The sequence below is a fragment of the Phoenix dactylifera genome, chromosome 13 (genome assembly GCF_009389715.1).
Source record: "Phoenix dactylifera cultivar Barhee BC4 chromosome 13, palm_55x_up_171113_PBpolish2nd_filt_p, whole genome shotgun sequence".
NCBI lineage: Eukaryota > Viridiplantae > Streptophyta > Magnoliopsida > Arecales > Arecaceae > Phoenix > Phoenix dactylifera.
Window position 1 is genome coordinate 8,610,569 of NC_052404.1, and position 21,846 is coordinate 8,632,414.

The 21,846-nt window shown below is 37.2% G+C and overlaps 1 protein-coding gene and 2 non-coding genes across 3 annotated transcripts; all 3 read left to right on the forward strand.

The window, feature by feature from the left end:
- Positions 1-6,409: 6,409 nt before the first annotated feature.
- On the forward strand, positions 6,410-21,123 carry LOC103722171 (eukaryotic translation initiation factor 2 subunit beta-like). The gene is made up of 10 exons (XM_008812625.4): positions 6,410-6,619; positions 6,899-6,986; positions 7,279-7,384; positions 7,528-7,583; positions 7,686-7,728; positions 7,904-8,001; positions 11,193-11,338; positions 15,583-15,725; positions 17,159-17,244; positions 20,801-21,123. Exons 2-10 carry the CDS (start codon positions 6,942-6,944, stop codon positions 20,876-20,878), a joined length of 801 nt encoding a protein of 266 aa, XP_008810847.1. The 5' UTR covers positions 6,410-6,619; positions 6,899-6,941; the 3' UTR covers positions 20,879-21,123.
- Positions 18,507-18,587, forward strand: LOC113463751. The gene has a single exon (XR_003388546.1). It is a non-coding gene; the product is annotated as a small nucleolar RNA SNORD34 (small nucleolar RNA).
- Positions 20,118-20,215, forward strand: LOC113463752. The gene has a single exon (XR_003388547.1). It is a non-coding gene; the product is annotated as a small nucleolar RNA SNORD34 (small nucleolar RNA).
- Positions 21,124-21,846: the final 723 nt, after the last annotated feature.

Sequence of the window (21,846 nt, forward strand, 5' to 3'; positions counted from 1 at the left end):
ATCTGATGGCTAAAGCTTGCCAGCCTAGCACCAGGGAGTCGATCGGTGGGATCGTGGGGTCCACCATAGTGGGATTCCGCTGCTTGGATGATCAGAGCCGTTGGATTACGCAATTTCGTCACGTCGACGCATGGGGATCGGGTCGCAGGGGCTCGCTTGGTGGGTGGCCGTTTGAGGCGGGGGCGAGCGGCGTACATCTCATTCGTGCACGATTTATCAACCGGGGGTCAACACAGGGAGAAAATATTTCCTATGTACACCACGGCTAATAAAGGGCTCGTTTCGTTTGCGAAAATATTTTTTTTTCTAAAAATATAAATTTTAAAAAATAAATTTTTTAAAAAAATATTTAAAACAGTATTTTTGGCATGTTTGGTTGACCATTGAAAAGTGACAAATTTTCAAAGTACTTATATTTGGTTGACCATCCACTTTTCTGGAAAAGTTATGTATAATTCCTATTATGCCTTTAATAAAAATTAGATCTTTAATGCCTCTTTAATACTTCTTTAATGCTGAATAGATTTTTTGGAAAAAAATAAAAATGAAGTGATTTCCGCCTCATGAGAAAGTAACTTTCCCATGAAATGTAGGAATCATATTTCCATGGGAATACAACTTTCTCGTCTCTCTCCTTTGAAAACTCCAACCAAACAAGAGCCATCTCATTACTTTTCCGTTGACCACATTTCCCCCCCTTTTTTTCCCGTGAACCAAACGAGCCCAAAAAGGTTTTTTTCAGGCTCTTCTTCCTCTCCTTCCTCCCCCTCATTATAAGGAAAAAAAAGGAGAACCTCACTCGCGTAGCAATCCTCACTGGGCCCCCTCCCCGCTAGAGAGTGTTGGATGCAGACAGAAAATTTTTTACTCATATTTTCTCCACCCATGACAGAGCCTCACCAGCGTGGCAGTCCTATCTCCATGTGAGTACACCACACCAGCACCTCCTAAGTAACGGTAGATCAGATAACAATTTTATCGGGCAAACTAGGTAGAGGGCATCCGGTCCCCATATTTAATCGACGTCTGCGCGTTTCGAATTTGGGCCACTCTGGTGAAATCAAAGCTTCATTCCCACCGTGCTACCACCTCGGTGGTTGCATATTTTTCTAAATATCGAATTTCATATAAATATTTTTTTAATATTAATATATATATAATACTTGTGTTATTATTTTATTATTTTATTATTATTTTACATATATATTTACATTATCTGATGTTGTTAAAAAATTAATAATTTTAAATTAAAATAACTAAATATTTTTAATACATAAATATTCAAATACAGATGATCGCAATAAAAAATAAAAAAATAATTTTAAATTTTTATTTTATTTTTAATTAAAATAAAATAAAATTTTTATTAACCGTGTTAGCAAAGAACGGTTATGTTAAGAGGGTATTCACATAAATGTGACTTTTTAGGAGAATATTTGTGGAAAAAAAAACTTAATAAAGAAACACACATCAACTGAGATTACCATCCATAAAATAATAATATAACAAAGGTCTCCAAGAGGGATTCGAAGGAATGTGAAGAGCACCGCGAACGCCGCCACCGCCGCCAACTGCGGCTAGGCGGAGGAGAAGAAGGAAGAGGAAGGGAAGAAGCTGTTGCCGGCGGCACCGCTTGGAGAAGTAGAAGGAGAAGGAAGAGGAAGGGACGCGCGGCGTCAAAGCCGAAGAGCGGCGGTGCCATGGCAAATAGGAAGCGGCCGGCCTTGATGCCATTGCGTTTAGCCTCCTTGACAGGTCCTGCTTGGAGAAGCGGCGGGCGGTAGAAGAGAGACCAAAATTGGATTTGAAGGAGGCAGATGAGGAACGGAGAAGATCTCGGAGTTTCGGTTTATGAAGATGGGCTCGCTGTCTTCGTACGCCCAGTCGGAGAGGCCATGAAAAGTTTCTCCTTCGCAAGGTCCGATATCCGTTCACCTTCGTTTCTTCTCCCCAAAAGTTATTAAAATATATTTTTTGTGGCTCTCTCGGAGAGACAATATGAAATGGAAGAAAAAAAATACCCGGCTAAGTTTGGGCAATTTATATTTGTACTTTAAAAATTTAAAAAATATTAATTAGCTACTAAAATTTTAAATTTGATGTAATGTGATAGCTATCTATTTTCCTTACAAAAACGTCATCATCATATGAGGGTCCCTTGATAACTAATTTTTTATAAAATTTAAGAATTGCCTTTTCCGATAACTTAGCAAAGGATTTCTGTTTTGGCGTGAATTAAAAGAGATGAGAAGGAAAGTCACGTGAACATGGCGCTTTGAGATCTGTATGAAATAGATGATTGACAAATACTGTGTGCTTTGAGATCGGTGTAAACAGATAATGACAAAGAATGGATTGCTTTTGAGATGCGTGCAGGGGGACAAATAATAGAGAATGAAATGCTTTAAGATCTATTGTTGATTTGAGATTTATTGTTAATTTGAGATTTGTGCTATCAAATGGATGGCAATGACGGGGTTGCTTTGAGAGTTGTGCAGTCAAACAAAAGGTAGAGGATGGAGTGCTTTGAGGTCTATGTAGATGGATGAATTAGAGCGAATGGAGCGCTTTGAGATCTATGTAGATGGATGGATGATAGAATATAGTATGCTTTGAGATCTGTGTAAGCGGATGAATGAAAGAGAATGGAGTACTTTGAGATCTATATAGACAGATGGATGACGGAGTATGGGTCGCTTTGAAGATTGGTGCAGGCTGACGAATAGTGAAGGATGGAGCATTTTAAGATCTATGCAAGCAGATGGATGATGGAGGATGAATAACTTTGAAATCTATGCAGGCGGAAAGATGATAGAGGATACAGTGCTTGAACATCTATGCATCGGATCGATAATAGAGAATGAAGTGCTATAAGGTCATTGTAGATGGATGGATGACAAAGTATGGAATGCTCGTGATCTATACAGGCAAATGGATGGCAAAGGATGTTGTGCATTGAGATTTATGCAGATGGATAAACCGCTTTGAAATCCATGCAAGTTGATGATAATATAGAATGGAGGGTTTTAATATCTGTGTAGCTGGATGAATCATAGAGGATGAAGTGCTTTGTTATTGCCTGAAAGCTGTGATTCAGGCTTGTCGAATCAAAGAAATTTTGGTATTTTTTTAGTTTGTTAATGGTGTCAGGATCCTAATAGATGGCTGGGTTATATTATAACAAAAAATGAAGTTTTAGTGGCTAATTGAAACTTTTAAAACTTTGGGGGTCGAAGTATAACTATTCAAATTTTGAAGGGTGTCTTTGTAATTTTATTTATAGAATATTAAAGTTTGTTTTGTACCCAAAAAAAAAGAAAAAAAAAAAGGATCCACCAACTCCAAAAGGAGTTGAGCAGACCAATGACAGTTAACATCAAGAAATAAAATTTAATAATTTTTGTTTTGCGAAAAGTAAATGAATTCAATGATAGTTAACATCAAGAAATAAAATTTAATAATGGATGGCTGGGTTATATTATAACAAAAAATGAAGTTTTAGTGGCTGATTGAAACTTTTAAAATTTGGGGGTCGAAGTATAACTATTCAAATTTTGAAGGGTGTCTTTATAATTTTATTTATAGAATATTAAAGTTTGTTTTGTACCAAAAAAAAAGAAAAAAAAAAGGATCCACCAACTCCAAAAGGAGTTGAGCAGACCAATGACAGTTAACATCAAGAAATAAAATTTAATAATTTTTGTTTTGCGAAAAGTAAATGAATTCAATGATAGTTAACATCAAGAAATAAAATTTAATAACTTTTGTTTCACGAAAAGTAAATGAATTCATTAATTTTAAGATGTAAGTGACATAAATTAGACAACAACATGTACTTCTCCTCACCTATTCTCCCTCATAATATGTATAAAACTTTCAAGAATAGAGATAAAGAAACTGGTACAATTTTCCCGATGCCAAGAATAGAAAATAATATAATTTTTTGCAAAAAAAAAAATATTTGCTTTTTTTTTCTTCATATACAAGCGTTTCCATCACTAGAGTGGCCAAATATTCTCAAAGCTTGGCAATCAAAATGCAAGCATCTTAAGATCTCCCATCAAATGAATGTTCAATGATCCTTGTATGAGAAAATAAACCAAATACAAAAAAATTATATTTTAAGAAGACAAAAACTATTTTAAAGCAAGATATACCATCTTGATACCGGATCTTGTATCTGTACCATTCTATTAAAATATCGGTACATTAAACAGTACAGTAAGGTGCACATCAAGTGCTGATACAGTGCAACACCACATTCTAGTTCGGTATCGATATGGTACGGTACTGATCGATATGAAAAATTTTGTTTTAAAGTTTTGTCGAAATATTAAGGAATGGCATTTCATGTAGCTTTCAACTCCCCACAATCAGAGCCTTGGGCGGGTCTTTTGTGGTTATGGCAGAGATGCAAAGAATTGTGAAAAGGGAAGAGAAATGATCTCATTATAATAGCGACGGAGATGTGGTTTTGGGTCTGTTAGTGCCATATCCATGTCCAAAATCAATTTTTTTTTGTTAAATCCAACCCAAATAAGATTATATAACTAACATCAAACATAAAAAGCTCATGCATCATGTATCAATAGGTTATTTAAGAAGTTATATTGCTATGTTTTTGAACTATCTTTTTTAAAAAAAATATACTGCACCCAAAAGCTATCTTGGGAGCCACTGAGGTGGTAGCTCAGTGAAACTGGGCCTTTACTTTCACCCACGCGGTCCAAGTTTGAAATGCGCGGGCATCGATTAAATATGGAGACCGAATGCTTCCCGCTTAGACACGTGGGATGGGATGGCTTATTGATCCGCTGATAGCCTCGGTGGTGCCGGATGTGATGTAGTCACGCAGATGGTAATCGTGCCGGAGCCCAGAGGGGTAACCGAGCCGGGCCCACGGATGAAGATGATATGAGTAAAAACGGCCGGCGTGCCCAACACATGGTTAGTTCTGTCCGCATCAAACATTCTTCTGGAGAGGTCGAGGCCTAGTGGGGGCTGCTATTGGGGGTGGGCTTGTCCCTTCCTCCCCCCTTCCCTTTTTCTTAAGCAAAAAAAAAAAAAGAAAAAAAAAAAAGAAAGAAGAGGCTATCTTGGGAACCATAAAACATGGAAAAATGTTATAAATAGATAAGTAATTACATCTAAAAAAATAATTACTCAATTATTATTTTCATTACCAAACATCCATACAATCAAAAATCATAAAGAATGAGAAAAATTCTAAAATTATCAAACTTAGTATAAATATTGATATATTATAAAAAGACTATCATAAATGATATGGACAGAATTTTGGTGTAACAAGATAGGTTGCGGTTTCACTAATCACTGCTTGATTTTTTTTTTCTTTTATGTTCGAAAAGAAAAAATGATTGATACATACAAAAAATGCATGAATACATATATTCATATTTTTATGTATACGATTATATTTGTATGTATGCCACGTAACCTAATTGGGTTTTTGGTTTTCCGGTATAAGTTTTCCCAAACCCAACCCAATGAGACTTTAGGTAGAATTTCAGAATCCAAACCCAACCCAATAACTTATTAGGTTTATCTTCCATATGCAAGTCCTATATTTTCGTACTATTGCTAATTAGGCTAGTGGGTTCTTTGGCCTCCATTGATGCATCTGAATGTAGTTTTCTTTTCTTGAGGGTTTTGTGGTGATTTTATGGTAGTAGGTTATAGGGGATATAGATAATTGGAAAGTATTTAAACTGGGGTTACGAGGGTTACTAAATTAACTCCACCCTTGATTTGTTGCATGTGTCATCAGCGTTTTTGTCCCTTGATTTACTAACCACTTATCATCTAGGACGAAAAACACGAGATTTCTGATAGCACTCGAATGGGGAGAACCCGAAGACATAACGTTAGAGTTCGAATGTTTTTAGATGGTAATTCGCTCTTACTCCTTCGTTTGATTGCTATTACATTTCACTACTTGAAATTTTCAACAACTTCGAAACCGGAGCAAACAAGCGCGTAACCAGCGACAACTAGATACTATTGATTAATTTGACCTAAATACATGGTCATAACCAAATGCAGAGCATCTAACAATCAATCATGATGCAAATGGATGTGAATCTAACCAGCAATCAATGCGATCTCAACTCGGCCTAGATCAAGTTTTGGATCCAAATGTTGCATTCACATGTACACATGTACAACTTATTGGTTATAATTGACAACCTCTAATTTTTTTTAAGGTCAAAATTTCGCACATTTAGATGTAAAAGAAAATCTAGACAACAAAAGAAGGTAGCTCTTTGCATTTAAATTGGACGTGTTTGATAAGAACTTGTAGATCCACCAAGCAAATTGGCTCAATTCAGAAAACACAACCAAAAGTACATCGTGTCCTGGTCCTGGTCAAGCTGGACCGGACGAAAGCCAATTAAAACCCCACCGGATCACTGAACCGGCGATTCAACCGAACCGTATCCGACATCCGCTCCTAGCGATTGCCCTTGCCTAACCCTGTATAAAGCGGCGCCTCTTGCCGAAGCTTCTGTCCGGAATCACTCGCGCAGCGACTGAAATCTCCGGATGCTCATTTCTTCTTCCAAGAATTGGTGGATTCGTGATTGTTAGAGGGATAAAGGTTTTCCGATCTATTATCTATATTTCCACATGCTTCAATAATTTCTTGTTTTTTTTTTCCTCCTGTTTTTGCTCATTGAAAAAGAGCTAGGTTTAGATCGTATTTGTTCGAGATTTAGGCTTTTCCTCGATCTGATGCATCTGACGGCTGGATGTTTTGATTATTCTGCCGTTTGTTTGTTTGTTTCCTTAATCGTGACTTAGGGTTCGATGATTCCTTTTTTCTATTTAAACTTGTTAAAAGAAATGGTACTGATTCTTTCCAGATTCTTATTTTTAGGGTTAGGTGTGTTCTTGTCTGAGGATTTGAAGGGACGGTCAATATGGCTGACGAAAAGCCAGCCGAGATGAAGGAGGAGGTGCCGGAGGTAAGTTTCTGGACTATTTGTTCGGCAGTTTCCCTTTTTTTTTAAAGAAAGATTCTTCATGTATCAGACATAAGGCTTGCCGTTATGGGTGTAAGATTAGGGTTAATGTACAATGGGAATAAGAATGACACTTTGTTTGATTCTCTGTTGATGCATCAGTAATGGCTTTGCCACGATTTTGCCACGATAATTTGTCTTCTCCTTCTTTTTCGTATTCTTCTTCTTATTGTTCTTCTTATTATTCTTTTTGGTAAAAGATCTGTGTCATTTATTAGTGGTAATTGTCTTGTAGGTTGCCCCCTTTGATCCTACAAAGAAGAAAAAGAAGAAGAAGGTGGTAATTCAAGATTCTGCTGAGGAGGTGGATAAACTAGCTGAGAAAACGGAAAATTTAACAGGTGCGTGCTTGTATTTGAACTGGTTAAAAAATTTCGAGTGCAGTGGGGAAGGCAGAATGAATGTATTTCTAGGCATACATGATTTTTTTTATTATGCATAAAGATGACTATTATGAAGTTACCTCTGTATTCTGATGATGCAGTTGCCGAGTCTGGCGAAGTAAACTTTGTCGGCATGAAGAAGAAGAAGAAGAAACCGGTCAGTTTGCACCCAGATCTTATGATGTTGAGTGAATCTTTTGATCTTCAGACAGCATCCTTGGTACGATGATGTGAACTTTATGGTGTTATGTGATTTCAGGTAGAGACTGATGAAAATGGGGATGCTGGAGAAGACCTTAGTGGTAAGGACTCTTGAATTCGTGTGTATGGTGCTCTTTGTAGAAAAATGAGTTAATTTTTTGGACCCAAAGAACCAGGAGAGTTTTACTTAGCATGCTCCGTCATAGTAGCATATCTGTTAAATATCCTAAATTAGTCCCATTTACAGAACAAGCTACAATTTTCACTGATGTTCAGGTGACCAAATTGGAGAGGATGAGGAAGGGGAGGGCATCGTTCTAGGAGGTGCCCGATACCCCTGGGAAGGAACTGTTCGGGATTATAAGTATGAAGAGGTTGGTTGTCTCATTAAATTTGTAAATTTGATTGTTGGGCATTTCTTTGTATATGCTTTGTTCTTCGGAGGCACTGACACTGACAATAAGATGGTGGTTTCTTATAATTCCATCTTCTTGGTATTGTAGTCTTTAAGTATTAATTAACTTTCAAGGTTTGACTCTTAAGATACTTCTGTTGTAATGCAGTTATTACAGAATCAAAGTTTTAGCAAGAGATCATTGGTTATTGATATTGACAGTTGGATGTATTCAAAGGTGCTAACTATGATATGCCAACTCAGGGTGATGCAGTACATTAATAGGCTAGAGCAGCAAAATGATGGGCCACCAATTAAAAAACAAGATATAAAGCTGGGGAAGGAAGAATGGTAACTTTGAGATATACCAGTAAGAAAGATAATTAGAACAGGCAAATGTATTTAATTTGTTCATAAATATACGATATAAAGCTGGAGAAGGAAGAAAGGTAACTTTGAGATATACCAGTAAAAAAGATAATTAGAACAGGCAAATGCATTTAATTTATTCATAAATATACAATTTCTGTATCATGAGATGCAACCCTAACATATATAGGCTGACTGATTATTGATCTTGATCTTCAATTTGATCAAACTAAGGTTGTCAAATTGCTTAGGCAAAGCCAGACGGTAGAAAGCTTTATGACCTTGGCGAGTGCCAAGGTGCTTGGGTAGTTCGTAGGGAGGAAAGCCTTGAAGCGTTATTATGAATTATTTTGGTGATATACATAAATTAGTATATTCATATTATCATATATGCACTCTTTTTTCCCAATAGATGGCATCATAAAACCTTTTTCGACACTTAAAAAGACCAAAGAACAAAATTTAGAAGAGAAAGGAGAGGGCTCATAGAATTTTTGCTGCTGCACCAACCGGCTTGCTATAGGACCATGCAGTCCGCACCAAACAAGGAGTATAAGAAGGAAGAAGAAGAGAATGGTAGAGACGTAGCAAACAATAGATTGCAGGGCTATATCAAACACCGGTCATGAAGAAGAACAAAAGGAGATGGAAAAAGGAAAACAGTGGCTAGCAAGCAAGAAGGGCAAAAGGTTCATGTTTTTTTTCCAGCAAATTTTTTACAACCATGAAGTCCTAGTTATATGAAACACGGAAGAAAAGTTCATGTTTTTTTAATTGCTTAATTGGGTAAAAGTTATGAACTTAAACATCTGGAAAGGCACCAGATCTAGGAATCACAAAAACTTTAAGTTCTATCATTTAACTTGATTACTATAATTGCATACAGGATTTCCACAAGCTTAATTCGGAACCAAATTCTGCCACTTAATACCCTCGAGTCAAGGAACATAAAACATTGCAATGTCAGTGTACATGGACATGTGTATCCATATCTGCCGAACCGACCGGTTCCGGTCCGTTCAAGCTGTACCGAACCGATGCCGACAGCTACCGGTACGGTTCGGCTGTGAAAACTGGTACCGAACTGAAACTGGTGCGACCGGCACCGGTAGAAGCAGGGAAGAAGAGGAAAAAAGAAGAGAAGAAGAAGAGAAAGAGGAATAGAAGAAAAAGAGAAGGCAAGTACCGGAAAAAGGAGAATCTCTCTTCCTTGCTTGCGGGCGGGACCTCTCTTCCTTCCTTGCTCATGGGAGAACGGGCGGAAACCGGAAAAGAGAGGAGAAGAGAGAGGCGATGAAGGAGGGTTCGGAAAGAAGAAGAGGAGGAAAAAAATAAAGAAAAAAAAACCCAGTGCGTGGGGGCAAGTGGGGAACCGGGCACGAGTGGAGAACCGCAAACCTGCTCGCGTTCCACGCTCAAGGAACCTCGCCCGCACGCGGTTCCCTGCGCTGGCCGCGATTCCCCATGCGGGCTTGCCGCACGGGGCTTTTAATGCCACATAGAGTGGCATTTAACGCTGACGTGCGCGCCTGCGCGTCCGACGCGTTTTTTTCCCTATCTCGACCGGTTCGATACCGGTTCCAATCGGTACTGGTCTTCACTGGTACATCAGTGCTATCGGTACCGCAGACCTTATATGTATCTGGTGGTAACATTTCTCTCTTCAAACAACCAGGACACCTAGTTTATACACTTTCTTGTTTTCTTAATTGTTCATCTTGTGCAATGTAAACAATACAAATCATACTTCTGCTGCATAACCATCATAGCCACTGAGTCTGGTCATAACTATTTGGGGCTGGCTTTACGTATCCTTGTTTGCCAAGCAATCCTATTTAGGGCTATAATCGATTGTACCTTTCAAGTGATCCATGTATTTCTTTGCACTGGAGTGCATGTATAACTGTTCAAAAAAGAGTTTCTGGCTGTCATAAAAGAAAGAACAGGGCAACTGTGGAAGTCCCAAATAAACTGTTTTGATGGTGCATGCTATTTAGAGCTGTGCCAAAAGCAGATGAATTTTCAAAACTCTCCCAATTTCTTCAAATTTTTGATTCTGTCTTCCGATGGGCCTATGTAGATGACTATGCGACAAGGAGATAAAAGTAACAATATTTCTTAAGCAAAGCAAGAAATTGATTGTGACAAATGACCAAGATTATTAATGAAAATCTTGGTTCAACATGCATGGGATTTAAAGTTGGAGAGCATGTGATCAAAAAACTGTTTTCCATAGTAGGTGAGTTCCTTTAATAGATCAAAATTGAATCATGGAGAAGAGAGGAAACTAAAAATTTATTTCAAACTGTTATGGTGCTCACTTCTGTTGGCAGGCAAAAATTACTGCATTCAAGCTTACCTTCTTCTCAATCAGGTTCTTTTATAATATATTTGCAAACAGTAGCTAGCTATTATGTTGATTATCTCCAACATCTATTGAGAAATCCTTGCACATTTTTTCTTTTTTTTATTTTTATTTTTACAATCTATAGTGTACTTTTATCACTTTAGTGAAGGGATTGTGAGGGACTATGGATTAGAAGTTGCAGATGGCACTTCAACTAGCATGTTCTGACTAGAATGAGGTTTACATCATTCATAGAATTGTGCTTTTATAGTAGTTCTAAGTGTGGAACTAAGTTGATTTTTATGTCAGTGCATTGCTGTAGCATGTGATGGTTCTTTCTTTGTTCTTTTGCATCTGTTTTGTGGTTTCTTACATATTCATGCTTCACCCCTTTAAAGAATCTTAACTCTTTTATATTTAGTACCAGAAGGTTGATGTTTATTTTGGTCATGCAGCTATTGGATAGAGTGTTCAATATATTGCGAGAAAATAATCCAGATCTTGCTGGTGATAGGCGTCGAACGGTGATGAGGCCCCCGCAAGTTCTTAGGGAAGGAACTAAGAAGACTGTATTTGTGAATTTCATGGACTTATGCAAGACGTATGTATTGGTTCTTTATTATGGATGCCCATGTTTTTTTTATCTTTAAACCAAGATATGATGATATTTCCAAATTTTGAAAAGACATCTCCAAATTTTGAAAAGACATCATTTTTATCCCCTTTGGACAATTAGTGATGGAATTTCAGCTTGCATATGCTTATTTCTAATGAAATGTTGATGTTAGAAGGAACACTGGAAGGTGGGGAGGGCATATTATTTGGGAACAAACAGATCTCATTAGGTTTTCTCTTTTGGTCGAAATGTAAATATTAATTTTGATACCTGTTAAATTATTTCTTATTTTTGTAAATTTTTGAATTTATTATGCTCCATGGTTGTTGATAAGGCTTAGGAGATACTTTCATAATAGGGAGAAAAGAAAAGAGTCATTAGGGAAGCAAAATTTTGCTTAAGTGGATTTTAAGTATATTGTTCTTTGCTGATGCAAATGCTTGTCCTTAGACGACAATGATGGTGTATGCAAAATGTAGGGATGTTGAGCAAAAGTGAAGTTGCATGGAGGTCCTGTTTGTTTACAGAGTAATTGTACGTTATCATTATGTGATGGAAGGAAAATCATGATCTTTCTCTTTTTTGCAAGTGCTAATGTAGATTTTGAGAGAGAAATAAAAGGTAGATTATAAGGTATGTATTGGTAGAAATTTTTTGGCTGCTTAAAGGTGGTCAGATTGCAGTGAATTAGCATTTTGCTCCATGTATAGAACATTTTGAGAATGTGGTCAAGGTAGTATGCACAAAATCCTAATTGGCCAAGGTTCGCCGTCTTGGTATTGGACCCCGTACCGGTACTATTCTATTACAGTGTCGGTACACGGTACGATATGAGATGGCAACGCATACCGAGTGTCGATACGGTATGAGACTACATAACAGTTTGATACTAAGATGGTATGGTATCGGCCGGTATGACGTACCTTGTGATTGGCTGCTGGTATATTTGTTACTCTTTATTAATATATATATATATATGTATATATATATATATGTATATGCATGCATATATATGTGTGTATATATGTGTGTGTATATATATATGTATGTATATGTTACATTATTGATTGTGACTTGGAAAAGGTGGAAAAGTGCAGTTTTTGAATGGGATCAAAATGGAGGAAGAGTGGTTGGTAGAACCTTTTATCACTTGTCAGAACTGTTCTTGATTTTGATATTTGATAAGCTTAACGAATGACGGCTGTTTGTAAGTTTTCTGTCCTTTAGATCTAGCCATGTGCTTTTTGAACCATGGCATTTGTAAGAGTGAACTGGACCCCCATTGTGAGACCCTTCTGGAAGTTGCTTTGTTCGTAGTGGTGATTTTAAATGATTTTGTGGATCTGCTTTTCTGTATGGCTACACTAATTTATGCTTAGGCATTCACCATCTTTATTCTTTTTCCATGTGTTCCTTTAAATTCGGGTTCTTGGAACTTATATCCTATAGCTACCTTGTAAGAATTTTGGATCTTAGTGAATACCTCATACATATTGAAAGCATAAATCACGAAACAAAGGTGAGAGTATTGTGGCTTTGAGGTCACCTCTCTTGTCAGGGTATGTTTATTTAGTTATCTTGTGTTCACAATCATAGATCTCTGTTACAATGTTCACTGTCACCTCTTATCAGGGTTGACTTAAATGCGGTTTCTATTTTGTTATTGTTAATAGTAGTTTTCCTCCCATGCTTTTTTAACAAAAGATAAGAAGGAAATCTAGGTGTACAAGAAACATTACGAAGACAAAAATATTAAATAAATATTTTCCAATAAGTAGCGACTTGGTACCATGGCACATACCGGCAGGTGGCTGGTTTGGCATGGTACGGGTCTGTATTCTGCCGTTTTGGGGTATATTGTAATAGGGAGGGAGGGGGAGAGGAAAAACTGGAGAGGGGAAGAGAGAGGGAGGGAGGGGGAGAGAGAGAGCAAGAGAGAGGGTGAGGAGCTTCAAGATCTTCGGATAGGGAGAGAGAGAGGGAGAGGGACTCATTTGCTCGAGCAACCAAGTGCTTCAGAGAGGGTTTCAAATAGGGGAATCTGCGATTAGATTTTCAAACAAGGAGGGCTTCGAATGGAGAGTGGGTGAGAGAGAGAGGGAGAGAGGGTGGGGGGATGAAGAGAGGAGGGACTCATTTGCTCGAGCGACTGAGGGCTTCGGGGAGGGTTTCGAATGGGAGGACCGTCTCTTATATATGGAACTGAGGTGCTAAACCGTGCCGGTAACTGACTGGGCTGGTTTGGCCAACTGGTTTGGCATGGTTCAACAATCCTTGATATAGATTTTTGCTATTCCTGCATTCATAGAATGATGTAGCTTTCTGTTAGCTAATTGCTCCATTAATGTTTTAACATCTTCTTTCATCCGACTTATTGATACTCTTAGTACTTGAATCGTTAGATGGAAGAAGATGTTAAAACATTACTGGAGCAAGTTGTCAAAAATTAAGATGGTATAACTGGTGTAACATTATCAACCTATTAAATCAACAACTTGCCTTATGATCTTCAGGTACCAAGAATATCAATAAATTAGATGGAAGAAGTTGTTAAAACATTTCCAGAGCAAGTTGTCAAAAATTAGCAGCGGTATAGCTGGTGTAAAAGTACCTTGTACTTAGTATTTAATTCCTATAGCATTCTCTGTATCATTACTGACGGAATATATTATCCTGACCATGTACAAGTTGCGATTCAGAAACTAGTAATTTGCTAATTTTTTGAATTGCTTCTTAGCAATGATCACAAGAAGATTCTGAAGAAGCTAAATCAGGGGCAAATTTTGCCCTTCATTAAGTAGTGAAACTATTTAAGATTTGTGCCAGGCGATCTCCTCCTTGAATATAATGAGTGGTTTTTCACCTTGTAGTTCTTGACTAGGATATATGTAATAATTCCATTCTTAATGCAATAGAGCAGTTGGGATAGGTTTAGCTACAGAGCAAAAAGTTATCTGAAGTTTGGGGGGTTGGGGGGGGGGCATGTTTGTTGGGGACTGTGAAATGGTAATAAAATGTGTAATAGTGATTGAATCAGGTCTAGAATATGCATGATGGACCGAATAAGGAGGAATCAAAATATGCATGATGGACTAAGGGTGTCAAGCGTTGTTGGAACGAACCAGAAAATTTGAGCTTGAATCCTATTGATAGGATGCAAGCTCAACTTTCTCTGCGTGTGTGCATGCACCTTAGAATTGAAGTTCCATGACATTTGGTATGAAACTGTTTCCCAAATTGAATATAGTCTACTTGTTTATGTTTTTTGGACTACAATGAGTTGATAACAAAGAAGATCTTGCTGTTCCTTATGTCCCTTATCACTCTGGCAACTTTTTTCTTTTCGTGAAATTCTAAGCTGCTAAGATTAAATCTTCTATCACTGTGAGAACAACAGAAGAGCCAGTTGGAGTTATTTTGGATTTTTTTCCCTTTGTAACTATTACTGAGAGACAAAGTGGAATTAAGCATCAACTTTTTTGCTACCTGTTCAAAATTAATATGATACCTTTTGTTGAAAATTTCTGATGAAGTTTTGGGGCATGAAGTGCAACTGTGTGGTCAGGAACGCAAAGCCAGGTCATGGTTGTGTTTTCTTAACTCCTGTGGCACATGGTGCTTCATGAAACATTTTGGCAAGGCAGTTGAAGATATCTTTTCTTGTTCTCCATATCCTGCTTGGTGCCAAATTATTTATTATGATTAGTCAATCCTGAGCCATGCCATATAGATTATGGGTTGAGATACAAGCAACCAAAATTATCTGATGTTGCATGAGTGGTGATTGCTTTTTCATAAATTAGATGCACTATTTACTCTTGGAAAATGTTGTAATGTCAGGAAATTGCTATGTCCTGTCTATTTCAAGTCGTTTATGATTGCTATGCTTAAGTCATGGTTGTGAACTGAAGTTTTTCTTTGTATACCAATCAAAAGAAAGATTCTCTATTGTTGTAAATTGAATCTCTGCAGCAAAAGAATTCTGGATATTCATATGATCACTTTTTTAGATTCATTTTTTGTTTTTTTCCTCTTTTTTGAGATCCTCACTTCATATGCAGCACAATTTCTGCGTAAAATCATGGCCATTGTTGAATACAGCACACTTGAAAGATGTTTTTTTTTTCCCATTTTAAGTTATTATTTAACCTAATATTTGTTTGGTCTTCATTTTTTCCATTTCTACATTTTTCAGTTGTTCTCATGATGAGATTTTAATGGATGTCCAGGATGCATAGGCAACCAGAGCATGTCATGACTTTCTTACTTGCTGAGATGGGAACCAGTGGATCCCTTGATGGACAGCAGAGATTGGTTATTAAGGGAAGGTTTGCTCCAAAGAATTTTGAGGGTATCCTTAGAAGATACATCAGTAAGTATACTATCCTGATGTTAAAATCTACATTTCCGAGTGATGTAGCACTATAACATTTTTCTTATTGTGTATTCTAATTTGGAAGGGAATCTAGTTCTATATCAGCAACTTTGATGACTAATTATTTGTTTTACATAAAAAAAATTATTTGTTGACAGATTTAAGTGTGTTTGTTGTGGAAGCAAATATGTTCAGTGCTGCATGTTAGTTGTACTCCGGCAACTATTGTTGTTATATAATGAAACTCTGGTTATTTTCACTATTCTAATGCATTAATAAGGCAGAGAAACATCAGAAGCAGAACCAAAGCGTTATGTTCATAAAAAAATCTTCTGGCCTGGAAGTTCAAGTCTTTTGATCAAAAGTAGATTTTCAATGATAGTTTCAAATTGTACTATGCTGTCCTTGAGTTAGTTTATTTTAGTCAAAATGGACTGGAGCCTCGATGAAGGCCTTAAAAAATAAGAAATCTTGAAAAGCCAATATAGTGATATGCAGAGAATATGATAAAAGCAATGAAGACATGCTTTTTCCATCATCTGTTACAATGTTTAATTGTTTAGCATATTTTAGTACGTTATAAACCATTTACAGGTAATTATACATAACACATAAGGTATAGATCCTCAATTTTTTTTTTAAATCATGACATGTTACATGAGGGATAAGTTGCTTGATGTAAATATCTTTAAAGTAAAAGTTTTACAGCATCAATTCTTATCAAGTGTCACATATTTAAAATCATTGATAACTACCTTAGTAACTTTTGATTTCTGCAAAGACTAATTATCAGTGATGTAATAATAGTAGCTGCTGTTAGAAGAAATATGTATTCTGCTCAACCACTGAATTGGTCACTCAAGCCGGTTTGAACTAGTTCAAACTTATGATCAATTTATTGTTTTGCCTGCCTTAGTTACATCAACACAAGCATATGAAGTTGACAAAGTGCTCCTAGTATTTGCAGATCCTTCCATATAACCAGTTACGTGAAGGACAATATCATGAAAATTGAATGATGTGGAAATATCGACGTTGGTGAAGGCTCACGCTTATAAATTGTTTGCTTCACTGTTAATTATGGATACATCACACATAAATATGAAGCAAAACTAGTAATTTGCCGAATGTTCCATAGTTTTGGGTGCTTTCTGCACCGGGAAACTAGAAGTGGAGCCTTGTAATTGGATACTGGCTAGGCTCCAGATTTTGAAGTTGATAAAAGAAAGAGTGTAAAATCTAAAGTACCATTAACTCCTCCATGCATGCCAATAGTTTATTATGCAGATGCTAAATGTTTATAGAGGTTAAATTTCACCAGTGGTGTTGCTGTGTTACACTTGAAAGCACTAAGAAATTTATGTGTGTTTTTGGTCCCAGAAAGATGTTGGCCATCTTTAATTTGTCTAATTTTGACTCTTTTTTCCCAGATGAGTATGTTATATGCAATGGCTGCAAAAGTCCTGATACAATTCTTTCTAAGGAAAACCGTTTGTTCTTCCTCCGCTGCGAGCAGGTGGCCACTCAGCTTATTGTTTTCTTTATATGCATTTGTTAAATTTTTGAACTTGCTGTTCACTCTGACTTTACAAAGAGGTACTTGCGGCATTTGTCTTATTTTCTTTGTTTGGTGAGGCCTATTATGATTAACCAATATGTTGCCTTCATCTCTTTATTTAGTTGTATGATAAGAATCTCCTGTCATTCTGAGGCTCTCCTATGGGGAAAGTAAGGAACTGATATCATGCCTCAGGCTTCCCACCCCATACATAAGAGAGAGAGAGAGAGAGAGAAGAAAAATGTCAAAATGAGCACAACATGACTTCTAAAACTCATTCTGTTTTATAGGGTTAGGCATTTCAGAGGTTCAAATGGTCTGCTTGGTTCTAGACCTCTGGAAACTTGTATTCATGGTCGGCGGAACCGTTTCGAACCGCCTGGTTTGGGGCGTACCGGGACGGTTCCGGCAATGAAAATGATAAACCGACGACGAAGGGCAAGAAGGAGAAGGAAAGAGAGAGGGAGAGGAAGAAAGAGAGAGGGAGGTAAAGGCCGGCCAATGGAGGGCTGGCGGCCGCTGTGCAGAGGAGGTGAAGGAGGCGCTTCACCTCTTATTCTCCTGTTTCGTTCGAAACAAGGGTCCCGGAGGGGGCTCCTTTTTATTTTTACGATTTTAAGTGAAAGTTGGCAAATCTCATGCCAACTTAACTTTTTTTTTTTTTTTTTTTTCAAACGGCAAGGAATTTGCCGACTTTCACTTAGAAGTTGCAAAAATAAAAAAGGGCCCCTCTGGGTCCCTGTTTCAAACGAAATAGGGAAACTAGAGGCGGAGCCCCTCCTCTGCATGGCTCGTAGGCCCTCTGCCGGCCTCCCTCACACTCCCCCCTTCTCTCTCTTTTTTCCTCTCTCCCATTCTCCCTATCCCCCGCCCCCTCTACTGTGTCAACACAGAATGGCACAGAGCCATTTGACCCGTGCTGCCGGAAAACCGGTCCGGGCCCCGGTTCCGGCCTAGCGGTCCTTGCTCGTATTCTATGTTACTAGGATTGATATGATTGGATTTTAGTCCTCGCACTACCTCAATGAATTATAGGCTTTCTTTTCCCTCCCTGTTTTCTTGCAAAGGATAATTGTTGTTAACAGGACCCAACTATTTTCAGTTCTTGTCAGTTTGGTCTTGACCTTGGTCGAAAAGGCAATGTAGTAGTTTTGGGCTTGCCAGTTTCTGTTTTTTTAAAACTGTTTGGATTCTTGATACTACTTTTACCCTTAGTTAATGAGGCCTATGATGATCAATATATTGCCTACATTGCTTGATTCAGTTGTATGATAAGAACATCCTTTTATTCTGAGGCCTTCTCATAAATAATCAAAAAGAAAAAATATTCTATTTTGTATGTGTAGGCATCTCAGAGCTTCAAAAGGTCAGATTGGTTCTGCACCTCTCCAAGACTAATGTCCCATATCACTAGGATCATCATTGTTGAATTTTAATCCTTTCACTACATCAATGAATTTCTGGCATTCTTCTCCCTCCCTTTTTTCTTAAAAAAGTTAAGATTGCTGTTACAGCTCAGACCCAACAATTTTTCATGTTCAGTCAGTTCGATTTTGAGTCTTTTGACCGAGGCATGTGGTATTGTCCCATGCTAGCCATACTGTATGCTAGTATGGTACCAAGGTTCGGTTCGGTATATTAGCCAAATTGGTCCGTACTGGTCAAAATGGGGCGAAACCACCCTATATAGATCCGATTTTGGACAGTACCATAGTTGGGAGTGAGAAAACTGTTAGAAGCCGTCTTGTTACCGAGTGCGTACTATATTGTACCCGACTGTACCATTTCAAATTGGTACGCTTTTTTGTACCAGTTTTGCGAGCTTTGCTTTTGACTTTGGTTTGCTTTAGATCTTTTGTAAAAGGTGATTCAGTTTTGGGCTTTTTTATTTATACTTTTTCTTTTTTTTCTTTTTTCTTTACAAATAAATCAGTTTGAATTCTGGTTACTGCTTTCATCTTTCTGTAGGGTATGAGGTCTATGATACTCAACCAACATGTTGCCTGCATTGCTAGATTCATTCGCATGATAGGAATTTCCTCTTTTTTTGAGGCCTGTGCATGCCATAATATTGTGCGCGCTCTCACTGAACCTGGTTGTTTTGGAGGTACAATCAGGTTTAGTCTGGCTCTCTTGATTGTGGTAAGATATCAGGACATAATATTGGATTTCTTTCAATCCTTTAGATGGGGTTCCTTCATATCGTTTTCCTGAAAATATTGGATTGCTGTTATGATTTGAATGCACTTGTTTTTAGATCCAGTCAGTTTGGGTTAAAGATGGGTTGGGTCTGAATCTTTTAGAGAGGGCGGACTAGTTTTTGAATCTTCATGTTTTGCCCTTTTTTTTAAAATATGATCAGTTTTAGTCCTCCTTTCTTATAGCTCCCTTTTTTCAAAAAATATAAAAACCTATGATCATCAACTAGTATATTGCCTAGATTGATTTATTTGTTTGATAAGAATATCGTACCATTCTGAGGGTTTTTGGAAGGAATACAAGGCATGAATGTCATTATGTGTTCTATCTTGCATCTCCCTCATGCTGTTTATATGGTTGGACCTTCCAGCAGGAGATCATGTTGGGTTTGGAGGATCTCTTATTACTGCGGTCCTACATCAAGATTGGATTTTTCTGAGAGTTTTGATATTGCTGTTTTCCGGTTTTGACAATTTGGTTTCAGATTGGGCTGAGTCTTAGTTTTTAAGAATAGGTTGTATGCTTCGTAGGCGGTATACTTCATAATTTTTTCCCCTTATCCCTCCTTTGCCCCTTTTTTTTTCACAAGGATTGCTTTTACTGTGTCACATGTGGTCAACCCAGCCCTCAATACTGGCCTATGATGATTGCAGAATTTTTGCCTACATTGTTTGACTACTTCATTGTGATAAGTGTTTGCTTTGCAAGTTGCAACTCTCCTGAGGCCAGCATATAGATGACCTGTTCTGCTGTGGTTATTTTTCACAATTTTGCTGCTCTGTTTTGATGCTAAAATTGGGATTTAATCATATATGTCGGTTGAATGCAAATAAGTGGACTCCATCAGGCTTGTCATGGCAATTCTTGTCTGGAACACCAGGATAAGTAGATATTTGTTTTCTCGTTGGATATTTTGCAACAGCGATCAGAAAGGTGTGCTTTCAAATTGCTCTAACATCATTTGGTGGCTTTATGTTTCACCAAAAATAAAAAAAAGCAGCCACATGTTTCACCCCCAAAAAAAAGCAGCAGCTACATGAGTGCACCAAATGTATACTCAAAAAGATGGTGAATTATAAACATGTTTTGAGGAGGAAAAAGTTACACAGAGAAGCCACTATGTATACTGTAGTTAACTATTGCCCTGCTCTTTTTTCAGCTCACCTAAAGCATCAAAGACCAAACTTAGCATTTGTTTACTTGGTCTCAAATCATTTACCGTCTGAATTCCATATGGATTTTGTTTTGTGCCTGTGGCTGCTGTTGATATTCAAATTCTTTTTTAATATTGAATCAATTTGTTTCTTTCTTTCAGTGTGGTTCTGCACGGTCCGTTGCACCCATCAAGGCTGGCTTTGTTGCAAGAGTTGGACGTCGGAAGGCTGGGACGTGATCTTATATTGTCTTTGTTATTGTTGATCCTCTCTGACCATTAAAAAACGGATGTTTGTCGGGCTTCACCTGTCTTTATCTTCTCATTCAAATTTGCTCACAGTTTTGCCCTTGAGTTTTGTTATAATCTTCTTTTTATGTGCTTTATTTACATGATTTTAAATTTGACTAGTTTGACAGGATACATACGTGAAGATGCATTTTGATCAAGTTTGATAATTAGTAGAAATGGTGCACCTTAGTTAAGATCCTTAAATGATGTTGAAAGATTCAAAAATTCTCGGACTAAGTTTCAGCGTCGGAACTTCATTTTGGTGCTTGCAACCTCATTGTTTGTGGAATGAAGGCATCAACTGTAGTCTCTTGAATCATCTAGTACACCTGGTTCCCTTCGTGCATTTGATAGTTATTTGGATTTTGTTTTTTTTTTTTTGTTTTTTTTGTGGTAAGCCCTGAACAAGTATTCCTTTTAGGTGGATGGCTAAGCTGTCTCCTAGGTGGTATTTGGCGGCTCAAATAGGATTATTATGACAATCTTAAACCATTGGTGTTCTTCATCCCTGGTGATCTAAGATTATGTTATATTTTAGTAATTAAAATTTTTTAAATATTGGTAATTAACATGTTTGATATGCTCATTGACCATGTAATATCAAAATTATATGTAATATCAAAATTATATTGATGTATTCTAAATATTTTGCAATTAGTAAACTGAATTTTTAAATAAATCATAGAAAAATATAAATGAATATAAGTCAAATTATCAAAATCTGTCAAACCAGCTCCATAGGATCAAAAGTTAATCAAAACTGATCAAATAACTTCAAGGAATTACTGAATCTTCCTAACAAGAAGAATTTTTATTTTTTTTTGCAGGATTATCAAATTCTTCTGAACTTATTTTTCCCAAAGATTGGCATTTTTTTGATGTTTCGTGCTGGATGGGGGGTAATCAAATTCATCTGC

Bases quoted from the DNA above. Each gene is read 5' to 3' on its own strand.
- LOC103722171 (XM_008812625.4), top strand. From the start codon at position 6,942: ATGGCTGACGAAAAGCCAGCCGAGATGAAGGAGGAGGTGCCGGAG. The intron at 11,339-15,582 runs GTATGTATTGGT...ATGGATGTCCAG, and splicing joins TTCATGGACTTATGCAAGAC to GATGCATAGGCAACCAGAGC. The intron at 17,245-20,800 runs GTGGCCACTCAG...TCTTTCTTTCAG, and splicing joins TCTTCCTCCGCTGCGAGCAG to TGTGGTTCTGCACGGTCCGT.